At 46.3% G+C, this 21,502-nt stretch overlaps 1 protein-coding gene across 1 annotated transcript in view; it reads right to left on the bottom strand.

The window, feature by feature from the left end:
• TECTA (tectorin alpha) overlaps positions 1-21,264 on the bottom strand; it is a 75,871-nt gene extending 54,607 nt beyond the window's left edge. Inside the window, 6 exon segments of the mRNA XM_053594531.1 lie at positions 5,876-6,288; positions 9,844-10,009; positions 10,319-10,456; positions 13,903-14,190; positions 17,221-17,354; positions 21,201-21,264. Coding sequence (XP_053450506.1) covers positions 5,876-6,288; positions 9,844-10,009; positions 10,319-10,456; positions 13,903-14,190; positions 17,221-17,354; positions 21,201-21,264 — 1,203 coding nt within the window.
• Positions 21,265-21,502: the final 238 nt, after the last annotated feature.

Here is a 21,502-nt window from a genome sequence, read left to right as displayed (position 1 = left end):
GGAGGAAAAAGCAACTGCGGGCCAGAGAGAAAGGCCACCCCACACGTCCAGGCTCCAGGGGGCTCACCTCTTATTAAGGCAAAGGACTGAGAGAAAATTCTGGTGAGCAAGTTGGTTGTGGGCCAGCCCGAGCACTGTGCATTTGGGCTGAGAGCGCCGTGGCATTTCTAGCACCACTACCTCCCCTACGGGGTCATCAGCCCTTCCTGGCCGGTTCTGGGCTAGCTTCCAGTCTTTTCTTCAAAGACTGGTAACCTCCCTTTCCCTCCTTATTCCTCCAAATATCCATTCTTTAAGTCTCAGCTTTAGTCACATGCTTACCAGGACCTCTTCAAGACCCTTACGCCCCCTCCCGTCCCTCCTCCAACTGGAAGTTGTGCTTTTTCTCCTGTCGGACACAGTTCCGCTTTGAACTGTTGCACTGTTCTCTGGGCTTTACCCTGTAACAGCCTCATACCAGGACAACGTCATGTAATCATTGAACAACAACAAATCTGAACACCTGGTAGGTACCAAGCACTATGTCAGGAGCTGAGAAGGATTAAGACACACGATTGCCTCTGCCCCTCCAGGAGATCCCAGTCTACTAAAGAAGGAGAACACACGCAGGTGTTTTGAGTATACTGTTTTAAACACGAATCAACAGATGACGCAGTGAGAGGACAAAACATTTAATCCAGCCTGGGGGAAGCACACAGCACAGACTCACAGAGGCAGTTGAGTCTGATCTGGGTCTTCTAGGATAAACAGTAGTGGCTAAAGGAAGAGTGGGGGTGGGGCAGAGAATTCTAGAACAAGAAAATAAAGGCAGGGTGGGGGCTTGGAAACACCTGCACGGGGTTGCGGGTCAGTCAGCAGGGTCGTAGCGGACTGCAGAGGGCAGGGGTGGCTGGAAATGAAACCGGAGACACAGGCAAGGTCTATTCATTCTGCAAATTTCTACTCAGGCCTTTTTTATGTGCCAAGCACTGTTCTAAGTGTTGGGGATTAGCAATGAGTGAAATAGGCACAAATTCCTCAGGGAATTTATATTTTATTGTAACTGAATAGAGCAACAACTGAGAAAATAAACGAGTGAAATATTTATGTCAGACAAGTGTTAACTCAGGAAATGCTAAAAAAAAAAAAAAAAAGGACCCAGGGAAAGTATTTCTAGTTTTAAATAGGATGGCCAGCGAAGAGCTCCCTGGGAAGGGGACATCTGAGATGAAGGCCAAGCCCTGGTGTTAACTGGGGTGGGGGTGGCTCACGAGGAGGGAGCAGAGGGCCCTGAGGGGGGATGGTACCTGGGTGCTCCTGCGAACTGCAGGGTGGGAGAGAGTGTGGCTGGAGCACAGAGCGCAGGAGAGGGCAGTGGTCAATGATGCCAGGGAGAACAAAAGCCAGAACAGACCAGTAGGGCCAGTCAGCTAAAGACCTTGGCCTCTGCAGCCAGAGGGGGAGAGTCCAGGGAGTGTTTAAAGCAAGGGCTCCGCATGACCTGACTTTTGCTTTAAAAGAACAGCTCTGGCTTCTATATTGAAAACAGATCTTCCAGGGCTTTTGTAAGTCATGTTAAAAAGAAAACAAACAAAACTTGGTTTTCTATTCTGCAGGGAGAGTCCCTGAAGGCTTTTAAGCAAGGGAATGACATAGTCGGATTTACATTTTAGAAATTCTATTCTGTCCGGCATGAAAGATTTATTGCAGTACATCAAGGTTAGAAGCAGAGAAACCAGACAGGACACCAGCCACAGATGTCCTAAGGGGCACTGAGGGCGAGGGCCGAACTAGATGCAGACACAAAAAGTGTATATGGGGTACACTCAGCTGGACCTGGTAGATTTCGCAGTGGGAAATAAGAAATGGGGGAAGAATCAAGAGTAAAACTGGGTGTCACATGAGTAAGTGGCTTGATAAGCCTCCGAGAGAGAGTTGATTTTGTTTTTCGCACTTACAATGCTAAACACCTGTAGACACTCACATGTGTGGTCTGGGATGGAAGGATTAGTCTCAGAACAGCCCTGGGTGCGGGGGGGGGGGCTTAACTATAAGTGTGCATAAGCTGTCCTGGCCCCATTCTTGTTTCTGGCACATGGGGAAAAACAAGGGTCTTACCTGGCTATACATTGTTGCTATGTTTTGAGCTGTTTAGGAAATAAGACAATAGATTGTCCATTGCTCCTGAGATTCACCATGGCAGATGGCACTGCGCCTATCTTGTCTCTAGAGATTAGTAGTTGGCCTCTCCAGAATCACCCCTAATCACTCAGTCATGGTACTGTAGGCTTTTGCTAGCCTGTGCCTCTAAACTCTTCCAGCCTCTGTGGTAACTCTTCCATTACCCAGTTCCAAAGCTGCTACCACATTTTTAGGCATTTATTACAGTGGCAACCCACTCCTGGTGGCAATATTCTGTCTTCGTTTGGGGTGATATAATAAAATGCCATAAACTAGGGGACTTATAAAGAACATAAATTTATTCTCACAATTCTAGAGGCTGAGAAGTCCAAGATCAAAGTTGTTGGCAGATTCAGTGTCTGGTAAGGGCCAAGTATCTGCTTCATAAATGGCCCCATCTAGCTGCATTCACACATGGTAGATGTAGCAAATGAGCTCTCTCTAGGTTTCTAGTAAACGTACTAATCCCATTCATGAGGGTGCTATCCTCACAGCCTAAACAACTTCCCAAGGCCCGGCCTCCTAACACCATCACTTTGGGAGTTAGGATCGCAACATATGGCTTCTGGGAGGTAGCAACATTCAAATCATAAGCAATAGGGGGAAGGGGATAAGAAAAATAGGCTTGAGAAACAAATCATCCTGTGAAAGACAAAAGGAATTAATTAATTTATTCTCATCTGCTAGGCAGAGGATTAGCCAACAAGGGTAAGAAAAGCCATACTGAAAGGAAGGTCAGCTAGTGAGAATACTGAGCAATTATTATCCACTGTTCTGTGCTAGCATGTAGAAAGGGAGGTCTTCCCCAAGGTGGGTGCAATGTCAAATACATCAATTGCTGAGTGTGTTTTCCTGCTCTTAAGGGGTAAAGTTATGTGTCCCAGAGCAGAAGCCACAGGTTGGCTGGCTCCGGATAGTTCCATGGTCCCCCTGGTTGAACGCATCTCTTTTTGTCCCCTGCTGGCTGGCCTTATACCTGGGTGACTGTGGGTCTCCGCTGATTCCTTTCTTCCGGCCTAAATGTTCCTCACACCCCCTTTCGCTCTCACACGTTATAATCACTGTGCCCCACAGAGCTCAGGGCGGAAGCTCCAGGGAACTGCCCTGACACAGCCCTGGCTTAGCAGTGGCTGGTGAACCTCACGCTTTCCCGTCTTCTCTCTGCATTCTACCCACTTCCCTCTTCAACAGTGTCTCTGAGGATGCCATCAAGGGCAAGGCGAGGAGAGGAAGCAGAACTTCAGAAGCTGGGTCTTAGAACTGAAGGGAAGTGCCCTGGGCCACATGGAACCAGCATGCACCGAGTGCCTACTGTGTGCCAGGCATGTGTGGCTGTTCCATTTAATTCTCAGGGCAGCCTCGGAGAGGCCTTATCATCTTCCGCTTTTACAGGTGAGGAAATTGAGGATCAGGGCTGGTGTGATAGGCAGGTGACAGGACCTGACTTCACACTGGCTGGGCTCCAAAGGTTCCCTGCTGCCTCCATGCTAATGCTGAGTAGAGGCAGCCAAGGCTGGGCTACAGCCCAGGGACCCACCTCCTAGACGGGGCTGCCCCACTTTTACAGCAAAGGGAAGTTCAAGAGGCCCCATGCCTGGCAGTGGAGACGCAGGGGTTTGGGCAGCTGACCCCAGAGCCTGAGCTCTTCAGCACCATGTGCTAGTTGACCATGGCCCCCTTTTCACCAGAGCACCCTAAACTACTGGGTTCAGAAAGAGATGTTTGTTATATATGGATTCTTAGTGAGGCTGGTTTTCTTAGCTTATATAAGCCTAAATTATTTATTTTGCTGTTTGAAAACAGTTCAATGAGGGGGATCCATACACAGAACATAATTCCTAACGCCAGCATATGGAAACAGGGTTGGAGAAAGTTCTGGGGCTGGGAAGAACAGATCTTAGTGGCCATTTCTGGCCTGGCACCACATGGCTGAAGAAGTCAGCTCCTCCCAGGCGTCTTGGGCTCCTTCCTGCTCCCCAGCCTGCTCCCTGCCTGTCCCCACATCGCCCTGGACTGGGACTCTGCTGTCTACTGAGCCACTCTCTCCACCAGAGCAGCTGTATTCAGAGATGCTTGGAAACCATTTGGCAAATGGAAAAGGAAGCCATTGTTAGCTTGCAGTTGGAGTCACATAACCTTTTCTTTCTGAAACATTTACATTCACATCCACATCTCCCCGTTGCTGCAGAAAATTGAGGAATGCGTGCCCTGCACTTGGACAATGGAACGCAGCCACGCAAAATTAGCAGAGCTGCTGCACCTGAAAGAAATGACGGGGTCCTTTTCTTTCTTAAAAAAAAAGTCTGACTGTGAGCAGAAAAGAATTTTAATCAAAATAGAAAGTAGGAAGCTTTCTTTTTCAACTCCTGATATCATACACATCAGCCCCACAATACAAGCCAGTAGGAGGAGGCGAGTGAAAAATTCTTCTAGCTCGAGATGCCAGCATCTATCTGTAAGGATAAGTATGGTGTTCAGCAGCGCAATATAAATTTAAAAGGGAAAAACTCCAAATGTTTGTACCCAAACTCTCAGGTTTGATTTGATATACAGAGCTGTCCCTGGAGCAAACTAACCAAATAACAAGTAAATTGGCATTTCAGCCACAGTCATAGCTCACTTTCCTCATTATGAGACTGACGAATGGCACAGACTTGGAAAAGGCAGAGCCAGGAAAAACAGAATTAGTTTCCTGGTCCTGCCTTTGAATGGACGGGCTACGTCATTTAAAACTACAATGCCTTAAAAAAGAGAGAGGAAGAAAAAAAGAAATCCCTGAATTGGCATCACTTCTGACTTGTAATCTCTGTAATGACCTCCATGCACGGGGGTTAAGGATGGCACAGGGTTGCAGCAATCAACCCTGCGTGGCCCTGGTTATTATTGCTTGAGTAAATACATGGTTGCAACAAGGCCTTCATTAACATTATGAAAATTGTGGTCTCCACAAATTGAGTAATTGCTAGTGGCTTTTTGCTCTCCCTCTTTTGTGGATGTCCCTGCTTGAAATCCAGGTGGATGGTGACAAGACTCATTTGCATATGCTAAACAGGTGAGCAGAGACCCAAGATCTCCGTCATTCGAAGCAGGAGTATATGTGTGTGTCTGGGGCGGGGGGGTTCTGTTTGAGGAGTGTCTAGGCAAAGCTTTCACAGACTTTCCCACCCAGCAGCCTTCACTGAGGAAGTCACCCAGGCCAGCTCAGGTGCCTGCATGGGTGATACCTCTGGAGACATCAATCATTTTGGAGGTTTCTATGAAAATGAAGCAGCCACTCTTGGGCAAACAGAATGGGGGAAGGGGGGGGTGAGGATTGTTAATCATAAGCTGTACTGAATTAGGGGTTTGCACTTTGTGACTGCACCATGTCCATGGCTGTGTAGCTACAACTATTGCAAGCCAAGGCCACAAGAAACTAAATTTACCGTGTGTGTGTGTATGTGTACCAGCGTTTATGAGGGAATGAGTATCTAAATGTACTCTAAGTTCAAAAGCAGATAGGCATGTTGAGGAGAGAGCTTACAGTAGCTCTTGCATCAATAAAACTTAGCCCCGTAAAATGTTTTATAAGCTATTTGCAAGGCAGGGAGAACCACGCATCTCTTTGGTACTGTCAAGAGACAAACAGCAGCACCAGCAGAGCTGAGGAAGTCTTCCCCCCACTGAAGAATCTCCAGCTTCTCCATCTCCCCATGAAGTATGGAGAGGGTCTCACCTGGACTTTTCCATAGCTCCCTTTGGGGATGAGAATCTTGTAGCCATTGACCTCCACCGAGAGCTCCTTCACCCAGGAGACAGCTGAGCCCCCGCGGTGCTCGTTCTTGGCCTCCACGCTGAAGAAGGGGAGGCTGGAAGTCTGCAAACACTGTCGGGCCAACAGGTAGGCACAGGAGCCTTGGAAGTGGAAGAGGAAGCCATCGAAGGTGTGGTAGTGCGGCTCCCCAAACACCACGCACGTGCTGGTCTCCACGGGGCTGCAGTAGAAGAATTTGCCTTTGGGCTCGCACACCTCATAGGGGCTGCAGGAGGCCTCCTGGCAGTAGATCTCATTGTTGAAATCCAGGCAGCGGCACTTGATGGTGCAGTTCAGGTCATCCCAAAACACCTCCCCTCGCCGAAGGAACTGTCCTGGGGAATAACGACATCAGAGCCAACATTTATTGAGCACTCACCCTCTGCGCTGGGGGTTGGACTAAATGCTTTCCTTCCATCATACCATTTAATCCACACAAGAACCCTAGTAGGCAGGAAGTGTCGCCCCGTTTGACAAGTAAGGAAACTGAGGCTTAAGAGGAGGCAAGTCATTCATCCAAGATGGCTCAGAAACTCAGTGGTGAAGCCAGAATTCCGAGCCCAGTCTGTCTGAATCCACTCTAAGCCTTTGGCATTATTGTCTCCACATGGTGAGCACAACCACACGCCAGGAAAGTCACATCATCTTCCTCCACAGGAAAGGCTATGACACTCAGGAGGCATTTCCTTCCTTTCAGGAATATGATGCAGGGTATTCGGAAGGAAGACCCGGTTTACCCAGGTAACTCAGCAACACTGTTTATTTGCTAATTTGCTCATTCATTTGTGTGTTGGGGACCCAGTATGTGCCAGGAAAGGACGGCAGCAGAAAACTGGAGTCAGATACACAAGTGTAAATCCAAGCTTCCTGGGAAGATTCTGGAAAGGGCTGACCATCTGCTTGGCACTTACAAAGGCTCAGGAATCCTATAGATGCTGCTCAGGCAAGATTTACCTCCACAAGTTTTTTCCCTTGGGCCTACTGTTAGGCCCTGTCCAAGTCCAGCATCCTCTCTCTTTCCCCACTGGACAGAACTTCTTGCAAATTCTAGGTCAGGAGGAAAATGGGGCAGGGGTTGGGAGGAATGGTTTTAAAAGATATGCTAATTGTTTTAAGATTCACTATTATTTATTTGGTAGATATTTAGTCTTCAAAACCATTTTAGTCATAAATAATCTCCCCCACTGAAAGACTGAACCATGCCAGTTGCTAACTTCAACCTTAAAATGAAATAGAAACATCTCTGAGCTGGGGGCCGGGATCACATCCTTGATTGGAGGTCAAAGTCAAGAAATCAACTTCTAATACTACTGACTTAACTTCCACATGTCTGTTTTCTGAACCTGTAAAATGTGGATAATGCTATTTTCTCATCCCTGTCTTACAGGGAACAGCGATATAAAAAAGCTAACACACGTTGACAGAGGCAAAAGCATTTGTGAATTGAGCAAGTCTGAATGGGGAAGTATCAAAGACACAACATTAAGAAATGTAAATAACATCATGTACCAGTAGTAACTGTAGATTGAAAGGGCTGGCTAAGATGTTTCAAGATTTTATAAAACTGACTATCTAGTAAATAGCACCAGCCTGTAAGGCAGAAAACCCGGGACCTCAGTAACAATCTTTTCTCTATCTGCTGAACAGGAATAATTGTATCTCAACAGGCAATTATGTTTTATACCTGTTAAGAAAAAGGCCCCAAAATGAGATCATGGATTTATTCACATTCCCAGTTGGGGGTGGCATCAGCACTATGCTCTCTGGCACCAGTGCAGGGCTGCAATATATCGGAACAGCCTCTGCTCAGTATCACGTCCAGTCTCTGCTCTATCAGGCTTCCAATAAATGAGAGAAAAATGCCTTTGAATAGAGGAGGCTTGGACTAAATGGTAGATTCTTCAAAATAATTTTGTTTGTGAAATGATAATATAATAAAACAGCAAGGAGCAACACTTTGCCTGCTATAACCCAGGCCCAAATCCAATCTCATTAGACCGATATATGCCCAGAGGTGCGTAAAAATGCACAGCAGTCTGGATAAGGATATTGAGCTGGTCCTGCCAATGAAACCCAAACCCATACCTCAGGAGAAAAACAATGAAGTCTGCATGGAGACTTTGTGCACAGCTGGCCTCTGACCAGCTTCACAGCTCTGGGGGACGAAGTTTTCCATTATCATGGTGCTTTATGCCCAGGACTTAGGTGAAAGGCCATCACTGGGAACCCACACTGCACGGCCACAGCCAGTCAGCTGTGTGATGTTTGGACAACAGGAAGAGGTGTTTGGGTAAGAGTCAGGCCATAAAGGGGAGACAGCTCTTGGGCTACTGGGTTGGCGTCTCTCACAGACTTTAAGCAATGTTGCATTTACACTCTGGGAGGGTGGAAGGCGCATCTCTGAAATCCTGGCGAGCTCTGGAACTAGATTCTGTCCTCATCAGTTAAATGCCAGCTTAGCTCCAAAACATTGATTTGCTATTCTGAACAGGTGGGATTTTATACAGTGCACAGAGGCAAGGGTGCCTAGGCTGGCCAGCTTCACATGTGACTGTCCTTAGAGCTAATGCAGAGGTTGGATAACACAGTACAAGGAATGGCCAAGGGCACAGGTGTCCCAGACCCTATGAATATTCCTTTTCTGTGCAATAAGTAAACGGAGGCTGAGCCATGGGGGACGCCTGAGGCCTCTCGGGGCTGCTGAGACGTGCAGGCCAGCTTTCCATCTGAGGGACAGGAGAGATCTCATCCCTGTTACAAACCTTCTTAGGACCTAGAAACCCTTTGCCCAGGCCTTCCTCTGTGCTCCCACAGCACGCTACACTCATGTCTATCCTATCTACGCCGTGTCATCATTCTAGTGGCTGTCTTTCTATCAGGGTAATGTCATGGGTGGCTAGAGCACCTTCATCTCCAGCACCTATCAGACTACCTGGCACCCCGCTGGGGTTCTCAAAATGTTCTTCAGAGAGATGCAGTGTCTGGCTGGATGGGTGGGTGGGTTGCAGAGATGGGTGGATGGCTTAGAGGAAGGATGAGCGGATGGGTGGATAAATGAATATATACAGATGCATGATTTTCTGCTTCTAGTAGTTTTTAGAGACTCCACTCGTGGGAGCAGAACTATTATCAAAAGTTCTGTTTTCTGAATATTTTTGGACACATAAGCAGCAGGAATCCCATAATTGGGATGTTCCCGTGAGAGTCCCATGGCTATTTTGCACATCCAGAGGATGTTTTGATAGAGAAGGCTTCAAACTTTGGATGCCAGAGTAAAGGAAACCCATCAAGGTTCAACTACAGCAGAGACCTAAGCCAGCTTTGATTCTTTCCCAATTCCTGCATATTTTACTGCTGCTGGGAGGATTTTAAGAGAGGTTGCCCTAAAGACTAGGCCACTTTTTCTTTCTTTCTTTCTAGTCATACTCGGAAATACTGATCTACCCGTGTAGGGACTTGGCAATGCTGGCCGTGCGCCCACTTCCATGGATCTACAAAGTGCAGATGGCAAAGTGAGAGTAAGGATGAGAAGGAAAACAAGAAGGGGGAGGGAGTAGCACCAACAACAAAAATGTCAAGCAGGAAGGCTCGTTTTTGTCCCTCTGGCTGAGAAATCGCTCTAGATCCCGATCCTTTTCAGAATTGCTCAGAACTGATAGCTGCGCACACCTCAGGCAAGGACTGCCAAAGCCGCACTGTGGCAAATGCAGGGTTTCAGCTCCCGGAGTGATGAATGTGCACGCTAAAATTACCTTGATCCCCATTACCCAGCTGAGAGATGTCAAAAGAGTAAGGCTTCACGAAGGAGTCCGCCCCCATGGCTTAAAAGCCTGCCTGTCAATCTAATCTAAACAAACCCAGCTTTGCGCAGACAAGAGGGAAAGCTTTACCCCTGGAGGTGCAGCCATTGGCTGGGTCAATTTCCTTCCCGTCCACTTTAAATGCCCAGCGGCCTGGAACATTGACATTTGTGGTCTCCTGAATGTTCACAATCTCAGGGGTTCTTGACCCGGGGAGGCTGAAGAAATTGGTGAGGTTTCCACCATTAAATCCTGCCTGAAGCACAAAGGGAAGAGAAGACTTCTGAGTACTGTAACTATCCCATTGGTTAACTGGCCCAGCTGCCTTATTGTCAGAATCCAGCACACTTGAAACCAAGAGCTGGCTTTTCCTGGAGTCACTGCAGCCGTCATCCCAGCTGAGAAAGGCCTGTCCCATCCATCCCACACCCAGGGCAGGGTACCTGTGATGGGCACGAGCCTCCTAGCCCACCTATTGGCAAGATTCCCTCCAGGATGTTGAGCTACCTAAGCAGAGAGTGCAACGTTCCGAACACGCTGGAGGGTGAAGTGGGGAGCCACCTACCTGCGCCATCACCCCGCCAAGCCCCGTCAGGGGGTCGCCGCCACTGGCTGTGCCGGTGGTCCAGTTGATTTCGTAATAATTGAAGAGCGTGAATGTGTAGGAGCCGTCAGACACCAGGACAGCCTGGAAGGTGTTCACCTACAGGATGGGAACGCGTGGCCCCATGAATGAAAGGGCACTCCCCAAGGGGGCCTCCCCTCACCTGCCCGCAAGCAGCGCAGAGCCGCTCTGCAGCCCAGAGCTCTGCCTCCTCCCTGAATTTGTTCTCGCCTCCGGTGGGAGAAGCAAGACAAGTGGGGCTGTGCAACTCAAAGAGAAATTGCCTGAAATAAAGCCAGAGTCTGACTCAGCACCGGCTTCCATCTCTGATTTGTACCAGACAGAGATTTCAGACCTGGCTGCGCTTGTGATAATACAAGAGCACCTGTAGATGGCGGCATGAGCATTAACAACAGGAAGGAGTCCAGCCAGGGACAGAGAGGTGGTCACCTGTCCCCTTAGGAGGGCCGTGGGCCTGGGGGGAGAGGGAGCAGGTGATAGGTTATGTAGATTGCGCTCTCTGCCCTCCTGGAAAACAAGGCAGATCCTGACTCTAAGTCTCCCCTTTTAAAAATGGAAGTTGGAAAGTGATTGTGACCAAGCACTTTGTGGGGAGAAATTACTCCTCTAGTGAGCATTTGTGCATCACTTTATGTCTGCAAAATCGCCAACACTCATACGTACTTCAGACCAACTCTAGGTTGGGTGGGGCTTTTTCCCCCCATTCCCATCTTATGCCTAAGAAAACTGAGGACTAAGGGAAATGGGTTGCTGGAAACTTCTCAGTGACCCAACCACAGAAAATGGGATTGGAGACAGAGCCCTCAGTCTCTCTTTCAGACAATGTCACCACATGCTGTCTTAATTTTAAACTTTTAAGGGCAGAGATGTTACATAAATTCAAACAAACCTTGTAACAAACGGTTTTCGGAAATAAACCCCGTTCTTTACATTTTCTCTTTGTTAAACTCTTGCCAGATGTTTTCAGGCAATTAAAAAAATACAAGTTAACAGGAGAGGCTGCAGTGACCTTTTTCTATTCAAACCTAGCGCTTTCGCAGCTGGCGGATACCTTCCTGGATAACATTCTGTCGGACAAGGAGGAAGACCCAAATCCTTATCCTGTGTAATCAAACTGGGGTAGAGGATCCTGGAAGCCCCAACCTCCCTTTTTAGACAGTCCCAGGTAGGAAGTAAGGCACGAGTAAAGAAAAGCCCATTTTGTAAAGAACTTTGTCTCCAAGCTCGGTGCTGCCACAGCTGATGGCGTTTATGATAGAGCTGCTGATGTGCGCCTTCCCTCTCTTCAGCAGAGGAGGAAAGTGGGACACAGAGGTAAGTGACCAATCAGATCAAAATTGCTCTAAGGTCACCAGCAGGGTTAGGTTCAAGAGACAGGTGCAAAGTCAAGGTCACACAAAGACTAAAGCTACACCCTCTTTCAGATCAGCCTTCTCCTTCAGAGATGAATTCCTTTTCCCCAAATGAAGCTGGAAATATCTTTGGTGCAAGCAGGTCTTGAGAGCAACCCATTTCCAACCTCAGAAGTCACCTCCAAACCAACTCGCCATCCCAGTGACAGCCCAGGGGCTGACTGCCACCCTGCACTACAGAATTTGACATTCATTCTAAGACGCTTCTGGCTCTGTTTTTGTAAAATCATATTTTTCAATTCTTGTTAAAGCTTTCTTTGCTGGAAAGGACTCCCAAGGATACCTAGAGGATGGAGCCGAGGAAAGAAGAGCTTAGGATTCAGAGTCAGGAGTTAAAGGGTTGAACCACTACGCTGCCTACTAGGAGGTTTGAATCCCTTTTTCTGCCACTTGGGCAAGTTACTTCATCTCTTTGGGCCTGATCCTCCCCTTGACAGTGGAGATAGTACTTGTTAGGGAACATTTCCGTGAGGGTTAAATGCTTTGTAAAAATAGCCTACCACAGTTTTTCTTCCTTGAAGCAAACATGCCCCCTTGCCCATTCCTTCCCTTTCTGATGGGCTTCCATGAGACTTTCTGCCTTTGAAAGATCTCTCATGCCCTAGTGTTAACTTGGCCCGATGAGATGTATCCCTCTGTGCAAAAGGGGAAACCTGGAACCCTGAGCTGCAAGAGGTGAGGCCAATTTCATGGGCTGGATGGATGGATACTTCTGCAGCTCTGGAGAACTAGATCGTCTTTTTTTCTCCAAGGAGCTCAAAGCACTTAAATGTTACCTCATTTGTCCTCATAGAAAGTGTTCTCACCTGGTTCAGAAATTTACTCCAACGTATAACCAGAAAGCATCTAAATTATCTTGCCATTTTTATTGCTGATGGAAGTTTTTTTGAAAATGCTGGTCAGCATTTGATGGGCATTTCTTTTTTTTTTTTTCTTCCCTACTGACTAAAATGTATTGATTGCTGGCCTCCTGCATTCTCACACTGTAAGCTGTGAGGTTTAAAGGACATAAAACATCACCCCAGGAGTCGTTAGAGATGCACAACATGACAGAGCAAAATAAATGCTGCTTTAGAGGTTATTTCTAGCCAGTGCATCCACTGTCTACACCTGTGCCTTTCTGTTCTGCAGAACCTCTCAGCGATAAAGTGCTTCTTGGTGCTCCGGCTAGAAGGTGCTAAAGCACAGTCCACAGATGGACAGCTATGGATTGCAAGCCCAGCACTTTCCACCTCTCTCTAACTCGGTAGTTTACTGTTCCACCGCTAAAACAACGGACTCATTGCCAGGGAAATCGGAAAACAGATGGAATTAGAAATAATCCTGAGAATGTGGAGGGCAGATTTCTGAGTGCCTTTGCTTACTAGAAATGATACAGTCGAAAATGCGTCTGCAACTTCAAACCTCCCCATTGCCAAAGTCACCCAAATCAGCTGCGGGCTTTTGTGAAAACTGCATTCTGTCCCTTCATGTAGAAAGTTGATTATCTCTACGATAATGCCAGCAATAATCTTTCTTATTTGACTGCTCATTTGGGATTTCAGAGCAGATGTTGAAACTTTATTCATGAAACTGCCCACTCTAATTAACATCAAATATGAATACTTTCAACCCTGATCACAATAAAAAAAAAATATCGTAACATGATAAAATGAGCCAGATCATTTGTGCCCAAATCCAGGACTCTATTTTTCTCTTCCAACCAGGTTTTATGGGGGCTAGGGGAGAAAATTAAGGATGGAGAGAAGGATTTGTGCCTCTGAGAGAAAAGGACCTTTGGGTTCCTACGTGGGTCCCTTATCCTGTGATCAGGTGGCCCAAAACACATCTCAATGCCTTAACCACTTTCCTACAAAATAGGAATGCTACTTGTTGCAAGGCAACTGTGGAGGGGCAATTTCTAGACATTCATCATGATTTGTGATAACAGTGACATATCTTCCGAATCTATCTCCCTCTGTTTCCTGGAAAGTGGGTAGCAAGACCCATTAGTTTAACTCAAGGGAACTGACATTCCTCAGCTCTAACTATGAGCCTCCTTCACGGTAGTGAAGATGGACAAGGATTAGATGTCAGGACATGAAGTGGAAAGTGGAAAATGTGAATTATTACAGGTGTGGTGCTGCTGCCTCCATAAAACGTGACTTCCTCCCACGTCACAATGAAAACCCAAGTGGCAGAGAAGGTTGCCATGTCTTTGAAGTACTTCCTGATGTCCTTGGTGGCTCTTTTCAAGATGACAGGGTCCATGGTCTCTCTGTAATAGATCTCTCCTCGAATTCCATTGTGCACATCGGCCCAAAATGGGGCAATGAAGGCCCTCCCATCTGTCAGAGGAAAAGATTCCGGTGTGAACTGGCTCACCAGGACATTGAAGGAGACGACGCCATTGTTATTGACCTGCAAACATAAGAGAGGTTTTGCAGAGTGGATCTGAAACCATGACAACTTCGGAGTCACAAACCAAGACAGACATTCGCCTGATCATAGGAATGAAAACAACTTTTAAACTACTGACTTAGAACCCCCAAACACCAGCTTCCGCTGCTCAAACTAAGAATTTCGTTTCTTTCCAGACACACTCATTGGTTTTCTTTCACTTTCAATCTATAGTCAGTTTTGTTTCTTATTAATAAGCAGTTTCACTCTCATGTTCTCTATTCTGTCTCTATTTACACTTATCAAATGCTGCTGGGCTGTGTGTGTCATGGGAGTGGATGTGTGTGTGTGTGCTGGGTATGGGTGTGTGGTGGGGGTGCGGGGTGTATGTGAGTGTGTACTATGGGTATGTGTGTGCATGTTGGGCCAGCCGGGGAGCAATGTGAGTAATAAAGACAAAAAAGACAAAGTCATGGATGCAAAATAAATAAGAAAATCAAACAAACAAGCATGTAAGCAAAGTTACATAAAAAAATTGAGAAGTCCCATAAGTCCCATGTTAGGCCTTGATTCTTGATTCCTTATTTTTTTTTTTTTTTTTGAGACAGAGTCTTACTTTGTCATCCTGGGTAGAGTGCCACAGTGTCATCACAGGTCACAGCAACCTCAAACTCTTGGGTTCAAGTGATCCTCTTGCTTCCGCCTCCCAAGTAGCTGGGACTACAAGCACCTGCCACAACACCTGGCTCGTTTTTCTATTTTTAGTAGAGATGGGGTCTTGCTCTGGCTCAGGCTGGTCTCAAACTCCTGAGCTCAAGCAATCCACAAGCCTTGGCCTCCTGGAGTGCTAGAATTACAGGAGTGAGCCACCATGCCTAGCCTTGATTACTATTTTTGACAAAGCAGATGTGTCAAAGAGAGGATGAGGCTGCTCTGGATAAGATGTGCAGAAGACCTCCACTGCTATGTCACACCTACTCCAGTACTCAGAATACAGGCAAGGCCGAGACCTACAGATGCCCACTTCCTTTCCAGCATGTGTACAGTTTGATAGCTTCTTTGTACAATCGCTGCATAAAAATTAAGACATTAATACTTTACAATGTGTGAATAAATAACTATCTCATGGTGATTTCTTCATGATTTGTAAATGGCTTCGTAAACTTATTAAATAACAAAACCTTACAGCAAATCACAAACCAACATGTTCCCTCTGTTTACACAGGACCTGTAAACAGTTCAGCCTCTCCCTGTGTTAGCAGATCTGGGTGTTGATAGCAAATGGATTTAACCTCGTAGCTTGTATGGCTTCAGCTGCAGAAATGCCTGTGACAGGAATACTTGCAATTCTCGGACACAGAAAACCTGGAGATTATTTTCCTATATATGCTAATTGTTTGTGTGTTTCCTGTTAATCAATAACATTATATACATTAACAGTGACTCAGACCCCAGAGGTAAGTTATCACTTCCTGGGCCAAGGGTACTTCTGTGTCTGGAAGCAAAGGTTGAGCTCCAAGGGCATTTTGGCTATTGGAAACTATTTCTAAACTATTTCTTTGAGTAATGGGGAACAACCCGGAGGCTTGAAAAAGACTGTCCTACTCAAAGTGCTGGAAATGCAGGGAACACTTTACCCTTAAGCAAGTCTGCCTCAAACTAAGGCGCCTCCTTCTGCAAGGGCAAAAAAAGAATTCTTCAGATTCTATGTCACATACTGCAATGGAGGAGAAAGAAGAATATAACTAAATACATTTATTCTAGAGGCCTGGGAGGCTAAGGCTTCTGGAATGGAAGTCTGGCACTCCCTTCCCATCGCCAAAATCAGGTCGACACATCCCCAAATTTACAACAAGCTACTACAGACACAGAGTGGGAAGGCCCTGCTGTGAGCAGAGCATGAAAGGCTTTCCAGGACGCCAGACCGAAGTGTTTGCTGGGAACAATCGATGTAATTAAAATGGAGAGACTAGCAGAGGCAACTGGTAACGGCTCACGTTGTGTCTCATTCATATTCCATGGGTAAGGCCAGTGGTCTTCAAACTTTTGTGGGCACTGGACCCATTTGGGGGGCCCATTAAACCCAGATTATTGGGCTATCCCCCCAGAGCTTCTATTCAGTAGAGCTGGGGTGGGGCCTGAGAGTGACATTGCTAATGAGTGCCCAGGTGATGCAGGAGCTCCAGCTTTAGGCGGGGTTGGGGGGTGGGGTGAGGTGGGGGGGTGGGGAACCACTGGTTTGCTGATGCAAGAGGAAACTATTTCTAATGGGAATCGGCCCTGACCTAGAAATCGAACATGGGAGGATGTGGAGGTCCAAGATGCACAGATGACCAGAGGTGGAGGTGCTTAGAGTTCCGTTTTTCCTGCAGGACAGGACACAGACCAGGATAGGATGTGACATAATGTACACGTGACTCCCCCCTATTCTTTATAGCCAAGGATAAGGACAGGTTGAGCACCCTGAATCTTCCTCTCAATGTGCACATCTCAATAACCCAGGAACACAGGTGCCCAGGAGAGCTCTGACTGTATTAGTACCATTTCTACCCTTGACAGAAGGGCCCTCTGGATTATCTACAGACCTAGTGAGGGTGGCCAGTTCTGCAAACAACTATCATATAATAGTTGATTATCCCTCTACTGTGAAGCGACTCTGCTCCAAATTGGTAGGAAGCCCAAGAACAGCAGATGGCCTAAAGTTTTCCCACCCCCAGAAGGGAAAGAAAAATGATAGTCCTCCCATTGTGTTTCATTGCATCTTTTTATCTTGTTGAGTAGCAGAAATGTTTGTGGTGTTGGGACCTCTGCTTCTCTTCTCTGTTTAATCACCTACAAAAGCAATTTATTGCCCTGTATACTCCTCAACTATGAACAGTAAATATACCTTCGAATTTCTTAAGCATGAAACCTATCAGCTCATGAAATCTCAGAACTCGTCATTCAGCTGCCAATAAATCCTCCTTTCCTGGAGCCCTGGAAGGTGGCTTTTCTCAATGACAAACACCAGGGAGGGCCACAGAGCAACGGCGGGGATGGGTCTCCACTTACGTAGACCGTGCGGTAAGGAACGCCAAAGAAGAAAACTGGGATGGCCAACTTAATCTCAGAGGAGCTTCCATCGTCTACTTTAGGGGTTCTGGTGTCATTCTGCCAGAATGGATACATGAGCTCCCTGGACTGAGCTGTCAAGAGAGACGGTGGTTAGATAGAGGGCAGCTCCCTCTTCCATTTGGTGAGTGACTTCCCTCCTACTTAACTAAGCCAGCTTCTTTTGGTCAGGGCTGCATGCTGAACACAAGTCAGCTGCCGTGGCACTCCCCCTAGACCTACCATCGTCTTCTGCAGTAGTGAAAGAGGCAAATGGTAGTGATGCCATTTTGCCACCCATTTTGCCACTGGATGCTTCTTTCCTAGGCTTCCATGACTCTTGGTGAGTCATGGTTTACAACTGGCTGGCAGGTTGCGAAATTACCCCTGCCTGGAGCTCTCAGAGTACTGAGAGGCAGCCTCTAGGTAGGGCATGGTCATGGCTCTGAAGCTCCTTCTATCTCAAGAATTCCACTCTCGTGTCTTTTTCTGAAAGGAGTCCCCGCCCTCTTGCATTAGATAGAAGATTACAGATCCCAGAAGGAAATAAACAACAGCTGGAACCGGGTCAAAAGTAGGAGGAGGCGGTTTGTAGTAACTGGTCTGTGAATGACCTTGATTGAGGGAACGCCCCATAAGAAGCTCTATGCCCAGGTCCTGTTTACAAGAGATACACACAGGATCCTCTGGGGCAAGGTAGTTGGGCCCGGAGAAGTCTGGGGAGGGGCTACAGAGCGCTGACGTTTCCTGGTCACAGGTGAGAGTCATCACACAGACATACACGGCACTCTTCCCGGGGCAAGGTCACCCCTTCTGGCAGCCTGGGCTTGCTGCTCTCAAGTTTCCCATCCAAACTCTCGCGAGGTGTGGCCCAGTTTGGCGAGAGAATGAGACAAATTCCCCAGAGTCTGCGACCCTGAGGGTCAGATCCGATGGCATCCGTGAAACAATCTACGTTTTGGGTGTCAGTTTTCTCTGCCTCTGTTCTTTCTTCTCTTGAATGAAACTAAAACAAGAGAACATCATCCTTTTTGTTGTTGTTTCTTTTCTTAAAAATTGTGGGTGAGTTCTCAGCGACAGTGAGTGGACACAGTGCTTGAGGTCGCCGCTGCTCTTGCTGTCAGCCAGACCCAGTCGCCCCGTTCACCTGTCGGGCCCTCTCCTTGGGAAGGTCCCGCGCTGGGCACTGATGGGCTTGATAGACTAGTGAGCAACCGGCTTCGGCTTGTGCAAAAAGAGCACAGAGGTGGGCGGTGCCTGTGGCTCAAAGGGGTAGGGCGCTGGCCCCATATGCCGGAGGTGGCGGGTTCAAACCCAGCCCCGGCCAAAACTGCAAAAAAAAAAAACAACAGAGCACAGAGGCCAGAAGGCAGCCCCTGAGCAGCCCCCACTCGCCGAGTCTAGAGCAGGGCAAGAGGAGAGCTGTGTGGAGGGAGAGCGACTTTCTTGCCAAGGGCTAACATCAGAGGAGAGAGGGGAAACTAGTCTGGTTTTCAGTGTATAAGCATCATTTGCCTAAACCCCCAAAGATTCTAAGACACAGACCAGATTGTTTCAGCCTTTAGGATGTGCTGCAGCTAGTTTAAACACAGGGGCGCACAGCCAACCAGCTGGGTTTCACATTACAATCCGTGGGTGGAAAAGGGTCTTCTAACATTGCTATTTACATAATAGTAAAAAATTCCAATTTCCTAGAAAGTAGGATGTTTAAAAAAAAAAATCTCTTTATATCTCTACGACAGCACTGTATACAGGTACTTATTAAATTCGAAAGGTGATGAATTTTCCTAAATTAATGGTAACAAATCAAGTCACGTCATAGTTTATCTTTCATGGGGAACTTTTTAGGACTTATGCCCTAGTACTAAGGAGGGCTCAAATTCACAGTGAATTATAACAATTTTTATGGAAAGATTAATTGGTATTTTGGGCAGCGCTGGCTAATCTGCCTAGAGAATGGAAAACCTTTAACCTCTCATGGAGGAGAGAGAAGACAGTGGCCGTGAACAAAGACTGACCCTTACTTCTCTCTCTGCTCCAAAGGTGAGGCAAGTTTGCAAGATTCTTCTCTTCGTGAGTGAATCCTAATTAGTTTGTGATTTTGAATAGAAAAGAAAGAACAGATAAACTGTTCAATTTTAAGAAGAATACAAGAAATATCTAGTATTGTAAATACTCAATACATATTGCATATAATCAAAACGGGGTTGCTTTCTAAAAGGGAGTGGGTTGAAACTATAGTAAGTGCCACCTTAGAAGCCATTATTATTGGGTGGCGCCTGTGGCTCCGTCTGTAAGGCGCCAGCCCCATATACCGAGGGTGGCGGATTCAAACCCGGCCTCGGCCAAACTGCAACCAAAAAATAGCCGGGCGTTGTGGCGGGCGCCTGTAGTCCCAGCTACTTGGGAGGCTGAGGCAAGAGAATCGCTTAAGCCCAGGAGTTGGAGGTTGCTGTGAGCTGTGTGAGGCCACGGCACTCTACCGAGGGCCATAAAGTGAGACTCTGTCTCTACAAAAAAAAAAAAAAAGAAGCCGTTATTATTTAAAAATATATAACTGTTGGCAGCATAGCGTATCCATAGTATCAGAGTTAGTAAAGGACGGAATATCGCTACCCATGCTTGTCCTAGGCTAAAAATTTCACAAGTAACGTATTTCCAAGATTTTCTTTCTTTCACCAAATAAAATGTACTTTCCGGGCGGTGCCTGTGGCTCAAAGGAGAAGGGTGCCGGCCCCATATGACGGAGGTGGCGGGTTCAAACCCAGCCCCGGCCAAAAACTGCAAAAATAAATAATAAATAAATAAATAAAATGTACTTTCCTGAAACGGGGGTGGGAGATGGAAGTCACTGGGACTCTTTCATTACTGCGGGATTCCCCACTCTGATTTACATGTTTGAACTATATATATGCACCCAACTCTGGAAAAATATTAGCGTTGTCCATGGGCTTATAGATATGATCATTTCAGACTTGTGTCAGCTAAAACTAACAAACCAGCAAAATAAAGATGCTTTAGAATTTTGGATGCAAAAGTTTAAAATCTGTGTACACTGTCCCATCTTTCTCATCTAAACTCCAAAAACAACAGTAGAAAGAAAGGTCTAGGGCCCTTCGGGGGCAACGCTACACAGGAGTCATCAGGAAGGAGATAATTATCTTATTTCACTTGTAGTTTTAGATTTTTTTGGCCATTAAAAGGTTACTGATACACAAGGCACCAACATCAATGCCATTATAACTTCCTAATTTTGGGCTAAATTAAAGTATATTCTTTTTTTTTTTGCAGTTTTTGGCCGGGGCTGGGTTTGAATCCACCATCTCTGTCATATGGGGCCAGTGCCCTACTCCTTTAAGCCACAGGCACCGCCCGGAAAGTACATTTTATTTAGTGAAAGAAAGAAAATCTTGGAAACATGTTACTTATGAAATTTTCAGCCTAGGACGAGCATGGGTAGTGATATTCCATCCTTTACTAACTCTGATACTATGGATATGCCATGCTGCCAACAGTTATATATTTTTAAATAATAAAAATTTATTTAGGTGCCACCCTAAAGTATATGCTTTAAGAATCCACCGTGAAGTACATGCTTTAATAGGAATCTATGATGAAATATGGGGGTGCCTACGCACCTATCCTATGCACTTTTAATGAAAATATTTTGCATTATTTTAAAGGTCTACTCCATTAACACAGGGCAACCTGGTATATACAAATGGTGTTCGCAGTTAAATAAGAAAAAGTGGGACTGTGAGTCAACATCACTCAAAGTTAATGAGTTTTACCCTTGACAACAGATTTTCATTTACATTTTTCTTGTTGTATCTGTAGATACATGTACACCTGCCTTTACAATTATGGTTCCAATAAAAGCGTCTCTTTATAAATTCAAGAGCATGCTAATCAAGAGCTTTATGGAATTCTGTGGTACTCACCTTGGTGCTGTACAAGCACAAAGATGAAAGAGACCCAAATTCTAAGTAATGATGAATAATTCATCCTGGAATTCTAAAAAGAAAAAGAAAAAAAAATCCCCAGCTTGCCACAGTAAATAGAACACCAGGTGTGTTTGGTAGCAAATCCCAAGACATATCATAACCATCACAGAACAAATTCACATCACAGCATCAACAGTTTTGAGTTGGGAAGAAATTCCCTGAGTGCTGGCAGGTCCTCCTAAGCTCCACACTTTATGAACAAATTAGACTGCCAGAAGAAGCCAGTTAGGAAGTGTAAT

This window comes from Nycticebus coucang, chromosome 6 (assembly GCF_027406575.1).
Source record: "Nycticebus coucang isolate mNycCou1 chromosome 6, mNycCou1.pri, whole genome shotgun sequence".
In the NCBI taxonomy this organism is placed as follows: domain Eukaryota; kingdom Metazoa; phylum Chordata; class Mammalia; order Primates; family Lorisidae; genus Nycticebus; species Nycticebus coucang.
The sequence above is the reverse complement of the archived record's forward strand: the minus strand, read 5'-3'. Positions and strand labels throughout refer to the sequence as shown.